Source organism: Sphaeroforma arctica (assembly GCF_001186125.1).
Source record: "Sphaeroforma arctica JP610 unplaced genomic scaffold supercont1.293, whole genome shotgun sequence".
In the NCBI taxonomy this organism is placed as follows: domain Eukaryota; class Ichthyosporea; order Ichthyophonida; genus Sphaeroforma; species Sphaeroforma arctica.
The window spans coordinates 45,393-70,361 of NW_014040265.1; the positions used below are offsets into that span (position 1 = coordinate 45,393).

A 24,969-nucleotide genomic window follows, 5' to 3' on the forward strand; every position below is an offset into this window, starting at 1 on the left:
ATGGATCTGTATTTATAATAGAGTGGATGAAACATTAACGTCCCTTGAGTGTAGCTGCCGGATAGGCGGACGTGCAAACAGGGGTCTGGCTATTACTACAACATCTTAGAGAACCAGATACCTACAGCAAAAGGCATAGTGGCAGAAACTGTACCATCTACAACTGATCACTATCTTATGTTATTTCAAAAACAAAAGATACATGCTCAATACACGGACCAAAGTTTACATACTCCATAGCTGTTACCGAGGAAAGAAAGACGGAGAGGTGGTTAACAATGGCGTGACAAAGATCATGTGCGTCCAGCGCGCTATCAAATCAACAGAGATACGTCTTAGTGTGGTGATGCGCACATAGGTATGACAACTGTCTTGCGGAAGGTAACATATAGGCCTACTTTAGTCCCTACGGTTGCTATGCCCACTGCATCGACCCACATCATATGCTTTCGATGTGAGCAATCACAGATTCATCAAAATGTTCCATAGCAACGGACAGGGAAAACCCATAGTCCAAAAAAAAATTCTAATAACAATTCAGGAACTACCTTGTATGGTTGCACTTTGTGCTAATACGCATCTCCACTAACATGCGTCGACTTTACACGAAACGCTTGTGCTTCTGATGAATAGTCTGGATTTCCTCAACAACTTAATCAGCTCTCGGGAGTGAGCTAACTTTGATGTTTTTATTATTTAAATCTGAGTAGGTTGCTTGCTGTGAAATCAGATTTAATATCTGCAGTCTGCCATACATCTAGATTTACAAGAACACCTTATGACCATCAAATATCGAGATGGAGCAACGCATTAGCAAGCTGGTGCCGTTTCTCGTTTAGCACATTTTCAGAATCGACAACACATATATACTAAAGTATCCTCTTTAGGAGTTGATGTTCACAAGCATTCGTGCACGCAACTTCTCATGTAAGTCCGTAATCAGCAATAAGCAAAGCAGATACAGTTGTTCCACATACAGCTCGATACATAATTTACATACAATCTTACAGGGAGCTTTGATAGACACCTCACCAAATGCACTGAATTTATCCAAAACTATAATAACTCGTTTCTTTCAAAACATGTCCAGCAGCTTTTTGATTATCAGTTTATCAGTTCCACAAACACGTAAAATTACAATTTCTAGCCTTGCTCTGCTACATTAATGAATTTGTTGTTGTTCGATCACGTAACAGTCAATTCCCAAAGAAATTATATATATCGGATGCCTGGATCGTCTCGGAGGTTGCCACCAAAACCCTCCGCTGGCGTAAAAATAATATCGCCTGAGAGACTACAATAGTAGACGTATTTCTATATACGTTAATAACGTTTTACGTCGTCAGCCCGAGAATAATTTGGTACTTGTTCTCAAATTAATATAAGTATAAGTGGGTCAGCCCGAGAGAACGTAAGAGTAATTTGAGACTTCTTCTCAGATTATTTTATTTATAGAATACGGGCCACCGGCTAGCCGAGAGCCGAGGTCCGAGACTGAGTGTAGTAACAGAGAATATGATATATTTATTTCTAGAAAATATATCCGAGTGCTAAAGTGTTCTGCATAAGGTTTCTCGTACTGATCATATGAGATTTTACCCTGGCCTACCCAAGTGGTTGAACACTAGTATAAACACCATCAGTATATAACTGAGGGTGAGATCATAAATAAATTCATTCGAATGCACCATACTTTAGATACACTACACTTTACTATTAGCCCCCCACACAGCACGCTAACAACTCACTTCTCCATTTATTCACATGCTTTGCCAACACTTCCGTCCAATAATTCCGCAAGAAATAATTCAGCAAGAGAGCTATCCTATGACCTGGAAAAATCCCCCTCACAATTCCCATCCTTAAAGTACCTAAGCCTCCAGTTGCTGCAGAGTTCAGGCCGATCTCGCTCACACAGATCTTCAGATGGATTTTTGAAATAACAATTTTCCAACCTTTCACACTCACCCAGCCTTCAAATTTTGTAGATCCCAAGCCGGCTACATACTTAAATAATCTGCCACATGACATGCACTCACACTTCATGACCGTATATCCTACCATATCCGAAACCGAGGCTCGTCAAAGCGCAACCATCTTGTTGTTCTGGACTTTAAACATGCTTACGATAGAGTTAATTACAAGCGATTGTTACATCTCCTACGGCTCAGAGGCGTCCCTATCCTAATCACCGTTATGTGCGCAAATCTTCTGGAGAATCAGAGCGCCAGGGTTTTATACCAAAGCAAGTTATGCGCGACGTTCTCCCGCCGTAGAGGTCTTCCACTAGGATCACCAATTATGCTCCTACTTTTCAATGTCTACATTGACCCACTGGCTTGGCAACTTGAGAAGTTCTGTGAAGATGCTTCTCTTCTCCTTGCCGACGATATATTTCTGTATCACCATGACACAAGCACACTCTAAATTCTGCTAAATTGCTGTCAAAGTTGGGCAGATGACTGAATTAAAGTGTGGCTTTATTCCCGGATATCAAGATGGACGTCCCTCTGATTTTGCTATTAGACCTATCCCGATAGTAGTCACATACAAATATAAAGAAATTCCATGCCACACTCATGGAATTCTACGGAAGCTCTAAATAGCAAACTCAGCAAAGCAGCACAAATTGGCTGCTCTTTTGGATTCCACGCTGGCCCCCAACTACACCCATGTACCAAACCACTGCTATATAAGACATTTATGTAATCCAAGATCGTTTTGAGATTGAGTATCATCGAACTGCCACCCCGTGGAGCTCAGACTTCCACAATCTAACCAGTTTGACATCTATACTTACCATAATGATGTGATCCTAAAGTGCGCAGCTACCATTTTTAACTGCAAAAATCTTCCACAAGAAATTCCATTCCACACTCATGGAATTCTACGGAAGCTCTAACTAGCAAACTCAGCAAAGCAGCACAAATTGCCTGCTCTTTTGGATTCCACGCTGGCCCCCAACTACACCCATGTACCAAACCACTGCTATATAAGACATTCATGTAATCCAAGATCGTTTTGAGATTGAGTATCATCGAACTGCCACCCCGTGGAGCTCAGACTTCCACAATCTAACCAGTTTGACATCTATATTTATCATAATGATGTGATCCTAAAGTGCGCAGCTACCATTTTTAACTGCAAAAATCTTCCACCAGCCAACAAACCCTCTCTAAGTGTAAAACCCTACTTCGTTTTGTTTTAGGGGGTTTTTTTTGCTAAACCCTAAAAAACTATCGCGATATCTCAGTGGGACGACTTGGGGCCTTTTGTACCGCTCTTCGGCCCCAGACCATCCCCTCAAATCGGTATTTCTCCACCCAAATATTAGGCTACATATGGCATCGTACGCTCGGCTATCGTGCCTCGCCTTTCATGGCCCTACCAACAGAACGTATATCCAAATGGCTGTCAAAGCCAGCAAATGTTGAGAACAAAATCGCAACAGATTCCAGGCCAATACTGTCACCTAACCGTACAGCACGAGCACACAAATGCTACTGCACGATAGGGATACTAAGAACTATGTGGATAACGTCTTCACGTCGCACCAAGCCCAAGTTGTTCTTGTCAAACTACTATGGTGCTTTAACACTTTCTGGTTCATGATGTCTACCAATGTGACCGGAACTCTTGGTGGTCTTCGGTGGCCGCAACACACTGATATCACCGCCACGACATCACACTCCAATCGCTTAAAAGACTTCCTTCAAATACTGCTGGGTCCCACCCATCATGGTACAGACACCATAATTTCGTGGTTAGCTGACAAAGACAAGTGGATACATTTGGCAGTAAACCACTCTCACCTTAAATACTTCTTCATACCGCGAAACCAACCCCTACCCAGCCCTATAGCAGCAAAAAAAACATATTACATTACCCATATTCATACGTCCTATACTAGAATACCTTCATATCACAAAGGTATTTCACTCTCAGCCTCATACCCATCCCACAATTATCCCAACAAACTCCCACACAATGCACCGACTTGGCTCTGCCTGGATCCCTAATGGTAGAATCCTGGCTATGGCGAGACTCTGTCAAAGACTCCTATTTATTGCTATTGGACTTGCTGTAAAACCCCCGCAACTACAACATCCTAATGCTATACTCCTAGCAATCCTCCATGACCGCATCCTTCCACTGCCTTTCCAGGGTGGACCGGCTACTTCTAGATCGCACACACTGTTCTTTGTTGCTATGGTCCCTAGCTGCCTCCTTCTTAGTTTTACTACAAAGTGGCACACACTCTACCCTATATTAATTGAAATAATCAACGCTATTGATCCTTTGTCCCATCGCATCGCTACTAAGCCAGTAGTGTGATTAGGCAAACGTCCATAACACTTAGTATGGAACAAGTTGCCGCTCCATGCCTCCAAATCTTTAGCTATCTCAACTAACTTTAATGTGTATTGTATGCTACCATGAATTGCTGCTCGAGATGTCCAAGAACGTAGTAGATTTTCAATTCACTCTCTATTGCAATAAATATGAACAAAAAAAATCAATGTCTTGTCAGTATATGATAAGGCGGTAAAAGCAAAGTTACATTTGCCAAAACCTCATATATTTATGGCAAGTCAGTCCTAAGATATATGTACAGGTCGGTCATATGGGACCGTCTTGCACGTCAAGAGCACTTACTGTCAAGTCATGACACTTGACACCAAGGGGCTGCAGTATTTTCTTATAGTCATCAACCTGGGTTACCGGGAAATCCATTGATCATTTCGGTTTCCCTCACTAGCAAATGAGATAAATTATTCTAAATAACGAAATTACGTTAGGGATATTAATTTTCCTCGTGCCAACTGTTTACCCACAGTCACACACTAGAGGACTGTTAGCTTGATTTAAGCAAGACGTCCTTGAGGTTAAAAGCATTCGCTAAAATGGCGAAAAACGAGATATTCTTGAGATTTTAAAGCCAATAGGGTTTAAAGTTCATTTTCTTTTTAGACAAATTTTAGCTTCAAATCAAATTAACTGAACATTAAGGCTCTATAGCTATATGCAGCTATAGTGCATAGAAGTAGGAAAATGGCTTAATAAAGAGTGGAACAATGACCCAAGAGGTCAGTTGTTTACAGTCCAGTTTAAACATACTTGTAAAAATTTATTAATTCTTTTACAGAGATACGATGGATTAAAATTAAAATGACGATATTAGGATCGTTTTCAATTAACTATCCAATTAATAGTGATTCATTATACGTGCTAGGCGTCGTCACTTTTCTATGCCTTATTAATCAATAAATATATTACTCTCAAACAAACAGTAAACCACGCTGATTCTTATTTTGTTCTGAATTATACTGTATTTGACTATAACAACTGTTACTATGGAATTCACTTCACGAAGGAGCACTACAACACTATTTGTGTGGATCCTTATAAACTTGAAGCTATGATTGATTTGTGCTAGGTTTACTGTTTCTTTCCAATTGATTGATACGTCTGTTATTTTCTCGTGCTTCTGATATTTTAGGTACAGATTGTTTTATTTCTACGAAGTTTCATCTCTGCGGCAATAGTCCGCGCTCAGACACTTGATCCACTTTCGGCCGACGTATTGTTTCATCGATGTTCATCATGCATTTGGCATTCTTATTCTGTCGTAAAGTCTTGTCTATGGTGTATGGTTTTATCGTGTCATTGCGGGATATTTTGGATCTGATTGACGTTTTAATAAAGTCACCCACTCCGATAATTTGATACGATATGTAGCCTGCTGATTCAAATTTCCGTTGCATATAATTTAATCCTGCACGCGAGTGATCGCTTGCTTTCAATCTAACAGAGAATCTTGGATCCAATTTTGAAATGTTTCATCTTTTCTGTTGCCGTTTCTTTTGTCTATAGTTTTGCTCTTCTTATCCGACAGTGTCAAAACTGAAATATAACTATGTACTGATTTTTGGCAAGTAGAGTACCTGTGTAAACGCATCCCATTGCAATCCGTATCGCAATGAAGGTCTATTGTTTAAATACAGCGTTTACCTTATGTTCAGTTACTGTTAGTACTGTTCAGTAATATGAAGTATAATACCTGGAAGTTATGCCACCTATCAAGAGTATGCTTGTATATCCTAGATCTCACATATTCTCTTACACCATGCAGGTATTCTGACTGATCGATGATTTGGCACGCAGGTATTCTGACTGATCGATGATTTGGCACGCAGGTATTCTTTATCTGTCAATAACATACCACGGTTCTCGCTCAAATTACCTCGTTATTGGACTAATCACCAAGTTTTACTCGGGCCTTGCCCTGAATTTTCATATAATGTTCGTCATATAATAATAATAAATCATCCATCGTAGATTTCCATATTGTTCATATAACTCCCCTCCTGATTGAGCTTTTAGAATAGAAATCGATTCATACGCTTTTATTGTTATTTAGAGTGGCAGGAAGCCTAAAATATTCTGGGAGGATTCGATGATCAAACGCCAGAAAGGAATGGTATCTTCACATTGACAAACAACTTGATAGACAAAAATCTTCGAAACCCTGATATAGAAATTTAGTTGTCGTTTATGTATGGGTCGCTATGACACGAGCAGACTGAGGCGTATTAGCCCATACCAAGAGGTACGACATTAATAGTAAAGAATATCTCAGTATAGACCTCTGAAGCAGATCTACGAATTATGTATTTTATTAACACTTAAAAAAATATGAATTCCCGATTTTAAATTATACAGGCTGTACTGCATTAAGTTTCGCAAATTCGCCACCCATTGCTACCAACTCGTCAAATTTGCCTTGCTCGACGATAACACCATCTGGAGTGGGGATAAGGGAATGAACGAACGTGAGATGTATTGTCAAACATAATTGGGAAATGTACACTGTGGGTGTAATAGCACCTTTCCACGTGCTTTTTATATTATCTGGCAAAGCATAACACTGTTCAACATGCAAGGCATGATGCGTTTTGAGTACAGCTGTGAATCAGCATGAGATCGGGCAGTATTCACGCGAAATCAGAAACCAGGGGCAATTAAAATCAGAAACACACCACAAACATACAGACACGCGCTTCACCATCACACAGATCTGAAAACAAAAAAATCAAACGAATGGCACGAGTATCATATATTCATCCAAGTTGGAAGCTGGCCAAGGTGTATTCGGACACACAAGCATAAAATGTTTTGCACACCGTGACTAGCCTGCAACTGTCCCGAAGCCTTTTTTAAACTCCCAACCTCCCCCCAAAAAATCATAGCTGCGTCATTTTTACGCACACACGGGATAACACCTTCATACACCCAACTCTTATATCAAACGATGACATACTCTTGATTACAGCTATCTTATCGGCGTTCTTAATAGTGGTCAAGCGGTGAGCAACAATGATTGTGGTTCGTCTCTGAGCTGCCAACAACTTGTCCAGCGCATCCTGTACAACGCGTTCACTCTCCGCGTCCAGGGCCGAAGTCGCCTCATCAAGCAGTAGAATACTAGACAAAAGTACACAGTTATGAGATTCAACAACTCTTGGCAGATATGTTTCTGTGTGAAAAGTGTGTTAAGAAACAAAAAAAATACGGACTAGAAATACAGTATATGCATTTTACGAGAGAAACCTGCTGATAAACCAACACTGTCAATTGAACCTGTACTCGTCGTGCTTAAACTTTGAAGATTAAGAACTTGCCGGCCCTGTGCTGATAGTATCGGGATAGCAGGCGCGAGAACATACCGTGGGTTCTGAATGATGGCTCTAGCTATGGCCACACGCTGCTTCTGCCCACCCGACAACTGTGCACCCCTGTCACCCACTAACGTCTCGTACCCATCGGGGAAGTCCATGATGAAGTCTGAAGTGTATAGTGTAGTATGATTAATTGGTCCATGATAAAGTCTGAAGTGTATAGTATAGTATGATTAATTGGGGTGTTGTGTTTGTATCGGCGCGTGGGTGATTCACTTAGAACGAGACTGGCATGTTTTGCTTTAGGGTTTGGGGTTTGTTCTAATGAGAGCGTGTGCAGTGCCTTTGTGGACAAAGCCTGCACTGGTCAAAGATTGGCCTGTATTTGGCCTGCAACAGTATCTGAGTGATTCCAAATCATTTTACTATTATTAAGATGCGGTGTCAAGAAGCGATACAGAAAAAGGCCGAATCATATCAAGACCACTCACAATGTGACAACAAACGACACAAACCGGGTACTTACTGTGTGCGTTCGCGGACTTGGCAGCATTTACAACCTCTTCAGAGGTGGCGCCTGGCTTGCCAGTAGCAATGTTAGACATGATTGTGCCACCAAACAGCACCGGTTCTTGGCCCACCAGCCCCACTTGAGAACGCAGCCAACTGGGTGAGGGACATGACAGGTGGGGTGAACAACCAATCAGCAGAGAATAATGTCAAGGAAAAGCTCGTATTTATCGCATACGCCGTGATACACAATGTGCATCTCTCATACACAGCATGAGAGATGCACATTGTGAATGTTAATATCCGGTGAGTTCCAAGGTTTGAGCCTTAATACTATCGGCGGTGGTAGGGTATCTCCCCATCCAATCAGTGGGGAGTATGTTTGCCCACAAGTGATTGGCGGGAGGTGCAGTCGACAGAAGGCTATCGATAGTAAGTAAATATCTGGCTATTTCAGTGGGTGTTCGACAATACCCCGAACCCAAACCCAAGCCAAACCGACTATACTATTATCGCTGACAAAGTGGCTTGCTATACATACTTCACGTTGAGTTCTGTTAAATCCACTCCATCCAGGTACACCTGTCCGGCGTTGGGGTCGTAGAAGCGCTCCACCAGAGAGATGATCGTCGATTTACCACTGCCTGCAAGTCGAAAGGGTAGAGACAAGGATGAATATATACGTCTATAACTTCAGATAATCGAGCCTATGTGGCTTGGATGCCGAGTCGTAGGATGTCAAAGGATACCATGAGGAGAAAAGATTGACATCCGAACCAGTGCGCTACGGTACGGTGCATGATAGAAGACAAATAGTCTCTGTGCAAATTTAGTAGTATCTATCTACAGACGGCATCAAACGCACACACAGACGCACAGGCACATTCACACACCCCACTTGACACACAGCACCTCTCTCTCACTCTCTCTCTAACACACACACACACATCCACGCTCACCTGATTCACCGACGAGTGCCACAGTCTGGCCCTCACCAATGTCCAAGTTGTAGCCCTTCAGAATACGTTGCAGTGGTCGTGAGGGGTATTTGAAGTGGACGTTCTTCACCTCAATGTGTCCCTGAGTCGCTTTCGGCTGTGCGCCTTCGAATGACGAGATGTCAATGTCGGGCACACGGTCGACGACCTGAGCATCGGAGATGTGAGTGAGTGTGTGGGTGTGTGAGTGTGTGTGGGTGCGTGTCTCTGTTGTGTGTGTGGGTGTGTGTATCTGTTGTGCGAGTGTAAGAGTGAGCTAGTGTGTGTATGTGTTTATCTGTAAAGGGCCCAGTGATAATAATAGTTTATAGATACATCAATAGATACTTATAATGTGTAATGTGCAGAATAGCATTTCTACCTAACAATCCAAAACTCAGCAGAAAGCGAAAAGGGGAAAATCTATCTATCAATCCAAAACTCAGAAAAGGGGAAAATCTATCTATCAATCCAAAACTCTGCAGAAAAGGGGAAAATCTATCTATCAATCCAAAACTCTCAGAAAAGGGAAAAATCTATCTATCAATCCAAAACTCTCAGAAAAGGGGAAATCTATCTATCAATTCAAAAGGTTTTTAGTTTTAGCTGACCCACAGGGTATCTGTCCACACACACCACATCCGATCAAATCGCTGAGAGAGATTGCACATCGATCTTAGCGGCCATGCTTCTAAACCACTTGCCCTATAATGTACACACACACACACACACACTGACCTGTACACGTGTACACAACGCAATATCATGAATACTCTCCAGCTACTCACCATGAAGATCTTGCGCGCGGCATCGTTTGCGGCTGTGCTGTCGGTCATAAACGACGATGTCTGTGCCAAACCCATGGCAGCGAACATTATAGCCATCAGAGACTTTAGGCACTCGTCGAACGTGATCTCACCTTTACCTACTAAGGTGCCTCCGTACCTACACATTGAGTGTGTTCATTTTTATTGCTAGGCGTCAATGGTGTGGAATACTGGCAGGGAGGCTCGTACACTGTGACGGTTGTTCAATTAGTAATATGTAATTTTTAACTATGTTTGTTCAATTAGTTAATACTATGTAATTTTTAAGTATGTTTGTTCAATTAGTTAATACTATGTAATTTTTAACTATGTTTGCTCAATTAGTTAATACTATGTAACTTTTAACTATGTTTGTTCAATTAGTTAATACTATGTAATGTTCAACTATGTTTGTTTAATTAGTTAATATTATGTGCCTCTCAGCAGCTTGTGACACTTCAAACGTCTGATTCCATTATTATTTATATATGTATAACAACGTGCCATACATACTGTGTATATACGATATATAACGTAACATATCTAACCTAAAACCATACCAGAATACGAGCGCATAGCCACCGAACGAGATGAACTGGGTCATGCCCACAGAGAACCCACCAATCATGCCCTTCTTCACCGTTTCTTTGGTGTTGGTTTGCAGAGCCGTCTGCCAGCGGTGGAATAACGTTGGTGGAATAACGTTGGTGTAAGTAACGTTGGCGAACTACAGTAGTGATAGGCGGTAGGTTGTAGGGAATGCAGATAGAGCTCACTACATTTGTATCTCGTAGACTGCCTGCTCCTCGCAGCAGGTAATACAGTACTGCTAAGGTCGTTCTGTATACCTACATCATCCGCTTATAAGTGTGCTAAGGTGCCTGGCCATAGAGTGTAGGTACGTGCGTGCTGCTGAGATTGTAATAAATCAGTCGAACCGACTGATAATAAGAGAGCGGCTATGCAGCCCATTTTTTCTTTCCAAACACTAAAGATGTTGTCTCGCTCAACTCGAATGAAATTTAAAAAACTAAAGTATAAACACACCGCATATATAAATATATATATATATGAGGTATATACATATATATATGTATATATACAGATAGACTTATATGAATATATGTGATAACATAATTTTGACGACGACGTTCAAGCTTGCCAGAACGGACTCTCCATCCCGATCTAAATATAGATACCTGGTAATTGGCGGCAATGGGCCTTTGCAAACCAAACGCCTTCACAGTCCTGATGTTACCCACAGCCTCAGTGGCGAGTTTGCCTGACGCAGCCACCGAGTCATTGGCGTCTTTTGCACCCGCTTGGATGAATTTGATCTGAATGTTCCGATAATAAGACACGAATAAATTAGGACCAATCATGATTTAGAGACGGACACCAGCCGCATAATTCTGTTCCGTTATATTGAGTACAAAATGTGTTGTATCGGGATTTAACTCGGTGGGAACTACTACAGTGTGTGTGTGAGTAAGAGAACGAAACCAGTACTACATAGGCATGAGAGTGCATGGGGTGAGACCAAGGAAGGTCTGCTAATGCCAAAGCTAGACTGTAAACAGTGAATATAAAGATACTAATACAAATAGAAAGATACTATAATACAAAGGTAGTAGACAGGTACTATAATACAAGTATAGTAGACTGTTAATATAATACAAGTATAGTAGACAGGTACTATAATACAAGTATAGTAGACAGTCACTATAATACAAGTATAGTAGACAGTCACTATAATACAAGTATAGTAGACAGTTACTATAATACAAGTATAGTAGTAATTACTATAATACAAGTATAGTAGAAAATTACTATAATACAAGCATAGAAGACAGTCACTATAATACAAGTATAGTTGACAGTTACTATAATACAAACACTTCGACACTTAGCAAGAGCGGGAACACAGCCAGCAGTACGGCACCACCAGGGTGACCACCGAACTACCCAGCACAGAGAGCCGATACGACCCAGGACTTACCTATTACGTCAAGCGTCAACTACACCCCCGAGTACAATACACCACACAAATATCAGACATATCACCTATCTGAAACGGACAAGAACCCTGGTACTAACACCGTACATCGCTCCAGTACACATACGCACACACAGCTTCTATACACACCACCACCTCACATCCATCCTCACCCACTCACCTGCAGGATACTGACACCCCCCCATATCCCCACACACTCACCTGCAGGATACTGACACCCCCCCATATCCCCACACACTCACCTGCAGGATACTGACACCCCCCCACATCCTCACCCACCCACCTGCAAGGTACTGACACCCACCCACATCCTCACCCACCCACCTGCAAGGTACTGACACCCCCCCACATCCTCACCCACCCACCTGCAAGGTACTGACACCCCGCCCATCCTCACACAGCCACCTGCAAGGTGCTGACACCCACCCACATGCTCACCCACCCACCTGCAAGGTACTGACACCCCCCCACACACCCACCTGCAAGGTACTGACACCCCCCCACACACCCACCTGCAAGGTACTGACACCCCCCACATCCTCACCCACTCACCTGCAAGGTACTGACACCCCGCCCATCCTCACACAGCCACCTGCAGGGTACTTACAACCCCTCACATCCCCACACAGCCACCTACAGGGTACTAACACCCCCCCACACACCCACCTGCAAAGGTGCTGACACCCACCCACATGCTCACCCACCCACCTGCAAGGTACTGACACCCCCCCACATCCCCACACACCCACCTGCAAGGTACTGACACCGATCAACAGCGGGAACAGGGCCAACAGCACCAGCGTCACCTTCCAACTACCCAACACAAAGGCAATGACCATAGCCGTCACGAGTGTAGACATATTCTGCACAATACGCCCCTGGTTTTGTCCGCTCACGTCCTTGACCAGTGTGGCGTCGGTGGCCAAACGGGCTGTTAGAGAACCCGTGTTGTTGCTCTCATCGTCGAAAAAGGCGATATCCTGTGTTTGTTTGTTTGTGTGTGTGTGGAGAGAGGGAAAAGTTAGTTTATGTGATGATTTGAATGTAGAGATATGAATGTAAGGTCAAGGCGATGCGATCAGAGAGTCGAACAAAGAATGGAACGATGCACGTGCGACGCTTGAAGTATATAAATAGGTAATGCCTTTTGATGTTGTTTCCGTTGTCGAAGCGTATCCGGTATCCTCTTCAAAGTTGAACGAGCATATATATATATATATATATATATACATACATATATACATACATACATATACATACACACCCACCCACCCACCCACACACACATATATATATATATAACCCGACATCGCTGCGTGTTGGTATCAGTGGATAAAGGAAGCGGCCCGAGAAGCGGTATATGACAATGTGGGATATAGGATAGACCACATGCAGGGACAAGTAAAGGACGAGTATCGTTTGATAATACGACAATATCCAATCAGTTAAGTCTCATCGCACGAACTCTCACACACACGTACAAGTGCCGAACCTCAAACACGCACCCCAGCTACCTCGAGGAATTGGCACACATTGAACGAATCAGCAACAAAAAATTTATCACAACCGACGATCCTATTTTCGAAATCGAATTGAAGCAGTACACACCGCAACAAAGCACACACTCGAGTGGTTGGATACACCTGGACGAATCAGACACGAGTATTTTAACCCACCTGGACGAATCAGACACGAGTATTTTAACCCACCTGACGAATCAGACACGAGTATTTTAACCCATCTGACGAATTAGAAACGAATATTTTAACCCACCTGACGAATCAGATTGGAGAACGTCATGACCCGCAGGCGCGTGACGAGCTTCTCACCGGCATACGAAAAGATGTACGTCTGGAAGAACATCAGCACACCCGCGACTATAGCCAGAATGACAAAGTCTAACGCGGCCGCACTCATCTGGTCGTAGAGCGTCTCCTTAGGGGCAGTACCCAGTACGTTGATGATGTTGGTTAGCATGACGCTCATGACTGGGAAGACGGCTCCATTCAGCTGCAGGGTGGTATGGGTAGTACGGGTCATTCAGGGTTTTAGGGTTTAGGGTTGGGTGTACATGAGAAAAAGGATGCGACGATAAGGGAACACCCCAAATTTAAAAGAGACAAGTGATTCAAGAGAGTGTATAGAGGTGTGGGATGGCGGGACTAAAAGTAGGAGGGTATCTGGTAGAGGGACGTGGATCGACACATTGCAACACTTCGAACCCACTGTGCGAGTTTTAGTATCTATGCAACCCGTCAGAGAAGACTTTCGCTCAGGAGATAGATATATACATGCAATCAACACCTCGTGTACCTATATATGACCTCGATATACACGACCACATACTCATGTAGGTGAACAGACGTATAAGTATAGATAGGATATGCGCCCTTGATCAGTGTGCTTGTTTAAGTACGCCAAGAAAAAACAATATTTGGATTCTTAAATACTACCCCAGAATTTTGACGAAAAAACGCATGCAACTTTATACTTCATCTATATATATACATATACATATATATAAAATGGTTGTTTACGAGTTTCATTTCTAGAATACAACAATCTGGAACCGAAATTCATATCAGGTCAAAATGAATAAGAAACACTCGAAAGATTGCTGAATTCATTTACCTCCATACTTGTGTATAAATACATAGATACACACACACGCACACACACACATACATATATACGTACATACATAAAAACATAAATATATATATATATACAAATAACAATATGATATACATACATAGTACACAGTAGATACAAAAGTACAAGACACTATCCAGTCGAGCGCACATACCGCAGCCGCAAACATGCCCAGTATCATGAACATGCGCACTGGTTTATTGAGGCTCCAAATACGGCGAGTCAACTCCCAGCCCTGTGCGCCTTCGTCGACGGGTTGAGCCTCGGGATCCTCCTCTGTTAACCCCACATTAGAGTCCTCTTTAATGCCCATCGAACAGCCATCACAATTAAGTTAGCGGGTACGTGCAATAAATAACCTCAAGAGTCTGTACTGACACTTTAATGACCATTGAAGCTTTAATTAAGTTAGCGTGTATGCACGATGGTCCCCCCACGGCCGTTTGTATGGAATATAGACATGCTTGCGGATGCGTGTGTGCGTATGTGGGTTGTATATACACTTGTGCATGTAAGGATCGTCATATAGGTCAGTCAGCAGCGGTTGGATTGTGAGTTTGGCTGATACACATGCGTGCGTACGCAATCGACTTAAACGCATCTGTACGTCTATCTTTAGTGACCATCTTTATGGTAGACAGACGGATGATAGTAGAGCAGGGGACCAGCCCGTAGGCACATGTGTGATAGTGTGGGAAGAGTGGTAGTCACTATATCGCCGGTGTAAATAGAGGGATATGGTAGGTGACTTTTTGATAGATGTATGTCTGTTTTGTTTGGTCGTTGCGTACACCCATAGGGTATGAAATAGTATACGAGCGTACTCATGTTGACTTACATATACGTTAACACTCGAGCAAGCAACAAGCAGAGTGCATGAAAGCTCGTGTCCCCACACGAAGATCACAGAAAAGAATACACTGTTTGTACAGTACACCAATCTCGTGGTGGTTGTCAAAATCTAGCGAGAACACAAAAACACACATGTATATATGCATATGCATATATATATATATATATATGTATGTATATATATATATATACATATATATATATGTAAGCTGAACACACACACACACACACACATATATATACATTTATATATATATATATATATACATATATATACATATATATTTACACACATATATAAACACAACATATAACATATACATCTCTGCACATACCTCCGCGACTCTTGGTCGACTGACTAGTGTGTAGCACACTATGCCTGCTCTTCACACTACTAGTGCGACTGCCCCCCATCTGCGAGATCTTTCGCGCAATATCTGTGGCAAACGCTGACGCCTTGCGTACATTCGGCACCATATTCTCATCAAAACCAGCCGGGACGGGTTCGTCCAGATCGGGTTCTTTGTCCTCGTCCGAGTCGCTGTCGTCTCCGTCTGTGGGGGGGTACGTGTGCGTTGGGTTCAGTACTGCCGCTCGATGGTTGCATACGTTATCATACGGAACGTATTGCATTTAATACAACACAGTTCAATAACCGTGTAGGGTGGTGGGGTTTATGTGCCCGTTCGACCCGGTTGAGTATAGTCATAAGTGGTGTGTGGTGAGACTCTAACGAGTGCGTTCCATTTAGTGCTGCCGCTCGATGGTTGAAAACGTTGTAATGCTTATCGCATTGGATCCAAGACATCACAGTCCGCCGAGTACTCGTAGGTCTAGTTGTGCTATATGTATTTTCAACTCAGATTCTGAGATCGATGGGGTTATCAAATGTGTGGCTGCATGTCGTTGTAAACATTCGCACATAACCTCAGAGAACACCAGACCATCCAAAAAATAAGATAACACAGACAAATAACTGCCACATATGCATCAATGAAAAAAACAACAACATATAATCAACACCATATCAGTAATACAACCAGTCATCACCACTAACCAATAGTCAAGTACCGAACTTCTATCGCCACATACCTGCCAACTGGTCTGTATAGGCCTTTCCCATCTGTAGCTCAATCAGACCATAGTACACTCCATCCTTAATCTTCATCAACTCATCGTGCGTGCCTTGCTCGTGGATTCTGTAAGAGAGGTTGTAAGAGAGGTTTGTGCGCAGTTAATGTGTGTTAACGGTTTGGGCGGTTGGTAACCAAATACAAGTTGTGGTAGACCTGGCGAGACAAACAGGCTTGTACAATAATGAGCTACGTAAATCGCACGCATCACAAGGCATACAGGGAACTTAAAACAGCACCTGCACAGCTACATATATCCAAACAAAGTAGATACGTGACTACTGAGAGATTGCCCTTACATGTGTACAAACCACGTGCAAACACTGGAATGGTGTGCTCCTCGGCTGGGATGGTCAAAGTTATCATATATGCTTGATAGCGAATAGTGTACTGCTGACTGTGTGGGCAATAAACTCATTTTCTATCACCTCAAAACAAAGAAGAAAATCAGCGCAATGTATATTTACGGAATATACACTCACTCTCCATTTTTGGATAAGAACACGGACACGACTTGCGCAGTGTATAGTAAACCACCTGCCCTGTGTGAGCAATACACTTACTTTCCGTCTTTGAAGCACGCGATCACATCAGCGTTGCGAATAGTTGTCAGTCGGTGCGCCACAACCAGACACGTGCGGTTGTTGTCGTCCATGAGACCGTCGAGCGCCTGCGTGTGGGTGGCAGGACTTCAATCAGCACATATGGCTTATCTAGGCGTATATATATATACATACATACATACGTATATATACATACATACATACATATATATATACACACACAGAGACATATATATATATATATACATATACATATACATATATACTCAAATGCTGAGAACGAATACGTACTACTTTTATATACGTACTACTTTTATATATGTAAGGGGTAAGAGGTATGTAGGTGTATATCTGTATGGTCATGGTCACTGGTTCGCATTCATAAGTGTGTATTGTCAATTTTATATCGCCGAGTACATACCTACCTATACAAGCATATTTAGTTCTATTCCCTTGCCTTATATTATAACAACTACCGTTGCTTACTGATTCAGGTCAAATATTGCATCTCAGAAACAAACATGAACATGTCAAGCGTCAGGTATAAAAAAAACAAGTGTCAGGTGTCGATCGTCAGTGTCATGTTAAATTAAAAATATCAAAGATAGATATCCGATATGCACTGCTACCGCTTTCCATCTCAAGAGCACTGTTTGCTACACATTAAAAGCACAAATCTTTGGGCTGCGTATGCAGCAGCATCTACCCACATACGCATTCGTATCAGTAGACATGTGTATGTACAAACGAGTACTTATGCCAATGAGCAGACACTTACGGCGCTATCGAATCGTGACACAGCTGTTAAATTATACACTCTCATGCACATACATGCAGACAAACACACACACACACATATATATATAAATATATAGGCATATACATACACATATATCATACCGCCTGGACAATTCTCTCACTCTCCGTATCCAGAGCACTAGTGGCTTCGTCCAGCAACAGAATCTGTGGCCGACGGATAATGGCACGGGCAATGGCGATGCGCTGTTTCTGACCGCCTGAGAGTTGCACACCTTTCTCACCCACCAGTGTGTCGAAGCCGTTTGGGAACTGCATGATGTAGCTGTGAACGGGATGGAGGAGTATATGAGGCGATTCAATAGAAGTACACGGGCAGTGCATGCCACGTGGTAGCACACACACACTGTTGTAGATCACACCGAGATACTATACCTATGCTAAACGTCAACGGAAGGGGACTTCCAAATCCAAACTACAAACGTGAAGCCGCTCTGACTTAAGTCCTATTTTTATAACACACCACAAAGACATGGACAATAAAACACTCCAAAGACATAGACACTGAAAGACCCCAAAGACAGAACAACTCACTACCACTCACTTGTAGGCATTGGCGCCAGTCCCACTTCTATAAAAGATCCCAAAGACATAGACACTGAAAGACCCCAACGACATAGAACAACCCACTACCACTCACTTGTAGGCATTAGCGTCCTTGGCGGCTTGCACGATGTCGTCCATAGACACAGTTGAGATGTCGCCCTTTCCGAACGCAATGTTCTCTGCGATGGTGCCGTGGAAGAGAGAGGGCTCCTGTCCCACCAGTCCTATATACACAAATATAGGTTATTCACCCAGGATTAGATAAACGGGCTGGGCTGGATTGGGTTGGGTTTAGGGTTGGGCTGGGTTGGATGGGGTTGGGTGTTTGAGAATAACTCCAGTAAGCTATGGGCAATCTGTAGCTTTGGTACGAATCAGCTCGGGTCGGAGAATGACTCACACAAGCGTGTGTTTGTACTACATAACCAGAATATTGGACCTTAAGTCCTGAATATTGGAACTTTAGTCCTGAATATTGGACCTTGAGTCGTGAATATTGGACCTTAAGTCCTGAGACACATGGACAAAGAAGGGACCGCAATGAAGATCCGGACAAACCACTCTACAAGTTGGCCGGATGGAAGGGAGTCGTGGATTGGTTACACAACACTACAATACCACATACACAGACAAGTGATGGAAACCTTCGGCTGATGAATAACCCTAAAACCCAAAACCCTTATATACCACAATGCCATAGTGGGTATAAAGTGTCGCACGACACACGCAGATGCTATGAGGAGAGAGATAGAGATAGACATTGCAAACATAAACCACACACCAACACCACAGATAGACGAGTGACATAGACCATATGCACAAACCTCAAACACCACCACTAAAACATAAGCATACCCATTTGACCACGCAGCCAGTATGTGTCCAGACCCTTAATGTCCTGGCCATCCAGCAGAACAGACCCCTGAATGGGCTCATAGAAACGCTGCAGCATGCCAATAGCGGTACTCTTACCTACCCATTGCGGAAGAGGAGTGGACGTAGCAAGATTGTTATGTATTAGCTTCTGTTTGGGTAGGGGGTTCTTTTGGGTTTGGTACATCACCGACTTTGCTGTATATGGTGTATTGCGCGAGTTGGGTTTCCTATGCTAACTGATGTGTGAGGTGCTCGTCATTCGCTGTAGATGATCAGTAGTATTGGATGTCGCAGACATTGATAGATACAGCAAACTGCGCGAGTCTCGATATAGATTTCGCTGTTACCGTTACATGCAAGCAATTCACGCTGCTATATATATATATATATATACATATGTATACACTCCCACATGATAATAAATATACACATGTATTTGTACATATATACTATATCTTATATATATATATATATACTTACCAAGGACCACTCACTTACCACTTCCCGAAGCACCGACTAAGGCGACGGTTTGGCCTGGCTTGACCTTCAAGTTGAAGTTTTTGAGAATCACTTGGTCGGGTCGAGATGGGTAGACGAATGTGATGTCTTTAAACTCGATCACTCCCGCTGTGCTGTCGGGTTTGGCACCACCGTCCTGATGATGGCATGGACACACGCATGAAGAGTGTGAGAATACGTACCTTGTATCGTCATACATATATGTATGCAAGAACATACAGGTGTATATGTATGCTCATACAGTTATATATGTCCGATTTATGATGTGTGGTTGAGCGATTTTATGTGAACCGTATTAGAAGTCTGGTTATGTCTGCGTCTCCGTTTGTTTGTGCGGGTGCGATTGTGAGCGCCTGTGTAAACGCGTGCGTGTGTATAATGTGCATATACGTGTATGTGTGTAATGTGTACTTGGATGTTTGTGTGTAGATACCTATACCTATACCTACATATATATATCTATAAGTATATATATATTGTAACAATATATATATATATACATATACATATACGTACGCACACACACACATATATATATACATACGTATGAGCGTAACCGTTGACCTACCTCTGGAATTCGGGGGTTTCGCTTGAGGATACGCATGATAGACTCCATAGCACCACGGCCTTCAAGGATGGATGTGAAATTAGGACCCACCTGAGAATACATATCGAGAAACAATTGTCAAAAAGTGAAGTCGAAAACTATATGCATATAGATACACATACACATACACATACACATACACATACACATACGTATGCATACATACATACATATATATATATATATATAGATCATACACATACATATACATAAATTCATACATATACATACATATACACACACACATATATATATATACTCAATATATATATATATACACTATATACGTATATACATATACATACATACACATACATACATACATAGATCATACATATATATATATATATCCCAAAAGTCCCTCAAAATCGGACCACTCCGTACCATTCTGAAACGGAAGGACACACTGGTCACACCAGCCACTAACTGCTCCACAGTACGTGTACACTCGCAATGTACGACATACACATCACTGCTACACACCTGGGCAATCGCCATAGCACCCATAGTGGGACTCAGGAACACATCTCCCACTTGCCTGTCCTTATACAACTATCAGAATAAACCATACCTGCATGGTACTACACCTCTCACCCTACACACTTCTCTATAGATCTACACCGCGTACAGACATAGTAAATAAGTTATAGGGACTAGCCAACCACACACCCGAGCAACAGCCAGAGCCCTCGTCATGAAAATGAACCGAAGCACACTCAGCCCCATATTTGAAACAATACATCCACTACACTACTACAGTTCAATTGATGTACAAGATATACACCCCACTACAAACCACCCCCACACCTGCGCAATAGCCATAGTCCCCATCATGAAACTGAAGAACACATTGGTTACATCGCCCACGGACTGGATGTTGGGATCGTCGTTGCTGATCAGATACCCGCCCCACCACCAACCCAAGGCATAGGTCAGGAAGATGATCATGAAGATAAAGCCCAGACTCAGGGCCAGCAGAAGCCCGGCCTTGATGGCAACCTATTTGAGATACACAAAGGGTAAATACATCACGAATGAACACACAGGTCAGGAAGAGGGGTATAGAGATAAAGCCCAGACTCAAGGCTAGCAGAAGTCATGCTCTGATGGCAACTGATGTAAAATGATATAGTATGAATACACCAGGAGTGAATATACGTAGGCAAAAAAGATAGGTATCGAGGAACAAGCCCTGACTAAGGGTAAATACATCACGAATGAACACATAGGTCAGGAAGAGGAGTATAAAGATAAAGCCCAGACTCAAGGCTAGCAGAAGTTATGCTCTGATGGTAACTGATGTAAAACGACATAGTATGAATACACCAGGAGTGGATATACGTAGGCATAAAACATATACATATACAAATACACACGTATATATATAAATACACAGACACATACATGTATACATATACATTTACATATAAATTTGCACATACACACTCACACACAGAAACATATGCGCGTGTGTTGTGTACACACCCACCTTCTCAGCACCAGCAACAAAGCCCTCGTAGCGCTCCGTCTGAGTCTTTTCCGCCGACAAACTGGCGACCGTTCGCATTGAGCTGAAGGTCTCCTCAGCCACACCGCCTGCCTTAGCGTACGCCGTTTGCTGCTGCTCTGTGATGATCTTAATAGCCACGCCCAAGGCACCGAAGGCAATGATCATCACGGGGAGACCGGCACACATCATCAGAGCCATCTTCCAGCCTGTGTGTGGGCGGGCGTGTAAGTAGGTAACACACACAGAAGAATATAAGCAATACATTTACCCTTCACGATACCCACAATGAAACCTTCGAAGAAAGGGCATATACATCTAACCCTCTGATTACACACAGAAGAATATAAGCAAACCACCTACCCTTCAAGAAACCCAGAATGAAACCTCCGAAGAAAGGACATAGACATCTGACCCTCTAATCACACACAGAAGAATACAAGCAAACCATTTACCCTTCACGAAACCCAGAATGAAACCTCCAAAGAACTGGCAGATATACTTGATGAATTCGGAAAGTTTCTGGCCGATGGCACCCTGTATCAAAACGGTATCTCCTGCAATACGCGACGACAGCTGTGTGGGCTCTCGCACATCATACCATCCTAGTTCCTGCTTGAGTGTCGCTCGCAGCGCCTGTTTAGCAGAAGCACCCAAATAGATAAGTAATGGTATACATACACACACACACACATACATACTAACTCTTATATATATATATATACATATATGCATATATTTACATATATATATATAAACATATATATATATATGTACAATTTGTGAAGAGAAAATAGACTTCCAACTGTCCTCAGATGTATGACGCTAGCCCGAGAAGAACCTTCATACCTGAACACACCGCAGGCGGAGGTGGCGATCTCAAAGTGCAAGTGAGCGCGTAAGCGAATACGTTTACCAGAAGCGAAAGGAGTCAATAAAACATTATGGCAGAAAATACCTACCTCTGCCCGGAGTATCTCAACCTGATTGGCCGCCGCAACTGCGAAGCATGCATAACCAAGGAAACTGGTGAGAAAGAGCACGATGGCAAAGTAGAAGAAGTTCAGCGACGCATCCTTGACGACATCGGGTTGGTATGTGGGATAGAATCCGTCCATGGTGTCTCCAAGTAGCAGACCAAAGAAGGGGAAGGCGACACCTGTGTGTTTATGGTAGGTAGTTTGAACTTTGATAATGAAGGAATGCAACGTTTGTGTGTATATAGAGAGACAGGAATGATAGTTGAGTTTTATTAATTAAGCAATACAACGTTTGTGTGTATATAGAGGGGCAGGAATGATAGTTGAGCTTGATTAATTAAGCAATACAACGTTTGTGTGTATGTAGAGAGGCAGGAATGATAGTCGAGCTTGATTAATTAAGCAATACAACGTTTGTGTGTATATAGAGATGCAGGAATGATAGTTGAGCTTGATTAATTAAGCAATACAATGTGTGTGTGTCTATAGAGAGTCAATGATGATAGTTGAGCTTGATTAATTAAGCAATACAACGTTTGTGTGTATGTAGAGAGGCAGGAATGATAGTCGAGCTAGGATATTAAAGAAAGACAGCTTACAACACGTATCTAGTGCGATAAAATTTTACTCAACGAGATGCTTTATGCACCAAGATATATGACGCTGCACAAGCCAAAAGCAATGAAATCAAATGAACGTAAATCCACTGCCCTGGGGTCCTACTACGATCGATACGTATATATTGACTGCAAATCAACGAATATTGAGTTGGTTGGCAGCACGCCAGAAGATAGACAGTACATGCACAGGCACACACCTGCTACGCCTGAGGTGATAGCTCCCAATAGCATAAGATACCAGTCTTTCTTGGTCGCCATGATAAACATGTCTTTGAATCCAATATCCACCGCTTCCTCGTCATCGGGGACTTTGTTCTTATCATCTGATAGTAATAGAAATAGAAAGTGGGGCAGGACACGGCGGATCAGATCACAAGTGGCAGTGCGATGGGGTTATGGATTGCAGCTTGGTTTTTCATATGTATAGGGTGATTGACTACAGCTTGATTTTTCATATGAATAGCGTATCTATGCAGAGCTTGAAATTTCATCTGTATCGTAGATACATGACGCTGGGAACTGTACAACTCGAGTTCGCATACATTGTAATAGAACAGCTCACATCACAGCGAAAATGGCGTATCATACCTTCCTTTGTTTTCTTGTCTTTCTTCTTGCCCCATTTACGTTTAGGTTTGCGTCCTCCGAGATCATCGATGGCGTCTGAAGGAGACAATATCATAAATCTCGCCTGTAAGTAAATACGTATCTACCACAATTCATACCGTAAGTATACATGTATCTCACACAATTAACACTGTAAGTATATATTTACCTCACAGAATTCATACTGCAAGTATATTATACTTATCTCTCACACTTTATACAGTAAAATATATACGTATCTCATACAACTCATACTAGAAGGATATTCGTACCTCACACTCGTATCACCAATTGTGCTTGCGGTATTGTATATATACATACACACACACACATATACATACATATATATACATATATATATATGTATATAAATATACATATATATATATATATACATATATATATATGAATATATATATATATGTATATACATATACATATAACATTTACATTTACACAATTATACAAATATACAATTGTACAAATATATCTGCATATACATATACATATATATATGTTTACATATATATAAATATATATACATATATATATATGTATACATAAATATACATAAATATATATATATATACATACATACATACATACATGCATACATAAATTTAGATATATATATATATATATATATATATATGTATACATACATACATATATATATATATTATATTGTATATAATAAAATATA

At 42.0% G+C, this 24,969-nt stretch overlaps 1 protein-coding gene across 1 annotated transcript; it reads right to left on the bottom strand.

Annotated features, from left to right (window-relative positions):
* Positions 1-6,635: 6,635 nt before the first annotated feature.
* On the bottom strand, positions 6,636-24,398 carry SARC_04906 (hypothetical protein; the record flags this gene model as incomplete). Its single annotated transcript, XM_014301250.1, has 27 exons — positions 6,636-6,804; positions 7,322-7,485; positions 7,728-7,845; positions 8,206-8,345; positions 8,731-8,833; positions 9,149-9,335; positions 9,955-10,111; positions 10,533-10,642; positions 11,172-11,309; positions 12,739-12,969; positions 13,763-13,999; positions 14,796-14,941; positions 15,829-16,047; positions 16,586-16,692; positions 17,190-17,296; positions 18,090-18,270; positions 18,646-18,775; positions 19,407-19,523; positions 19,926-20,082; positions 20,515-20,604; positions 21,361-21,552; positions 22,043-22,269; positions 22,516-22,696; positions 23,023-23,219; positions 23,858-23,983; positions 24,249-24,323; positions 24,386-24,398. 27 exons carry the CDS (start codon positions 24,396-24,398, stop codon positions 6,716-6,718), a joined length of 3,939 nt encoding a protein of 1,312 aa, XP_014156725.1. The 3' UTR covers positions 6,636-6,715.
* Between the last annotated feature and the right edge of the window lie 571 nt (positions 24,399-24,969).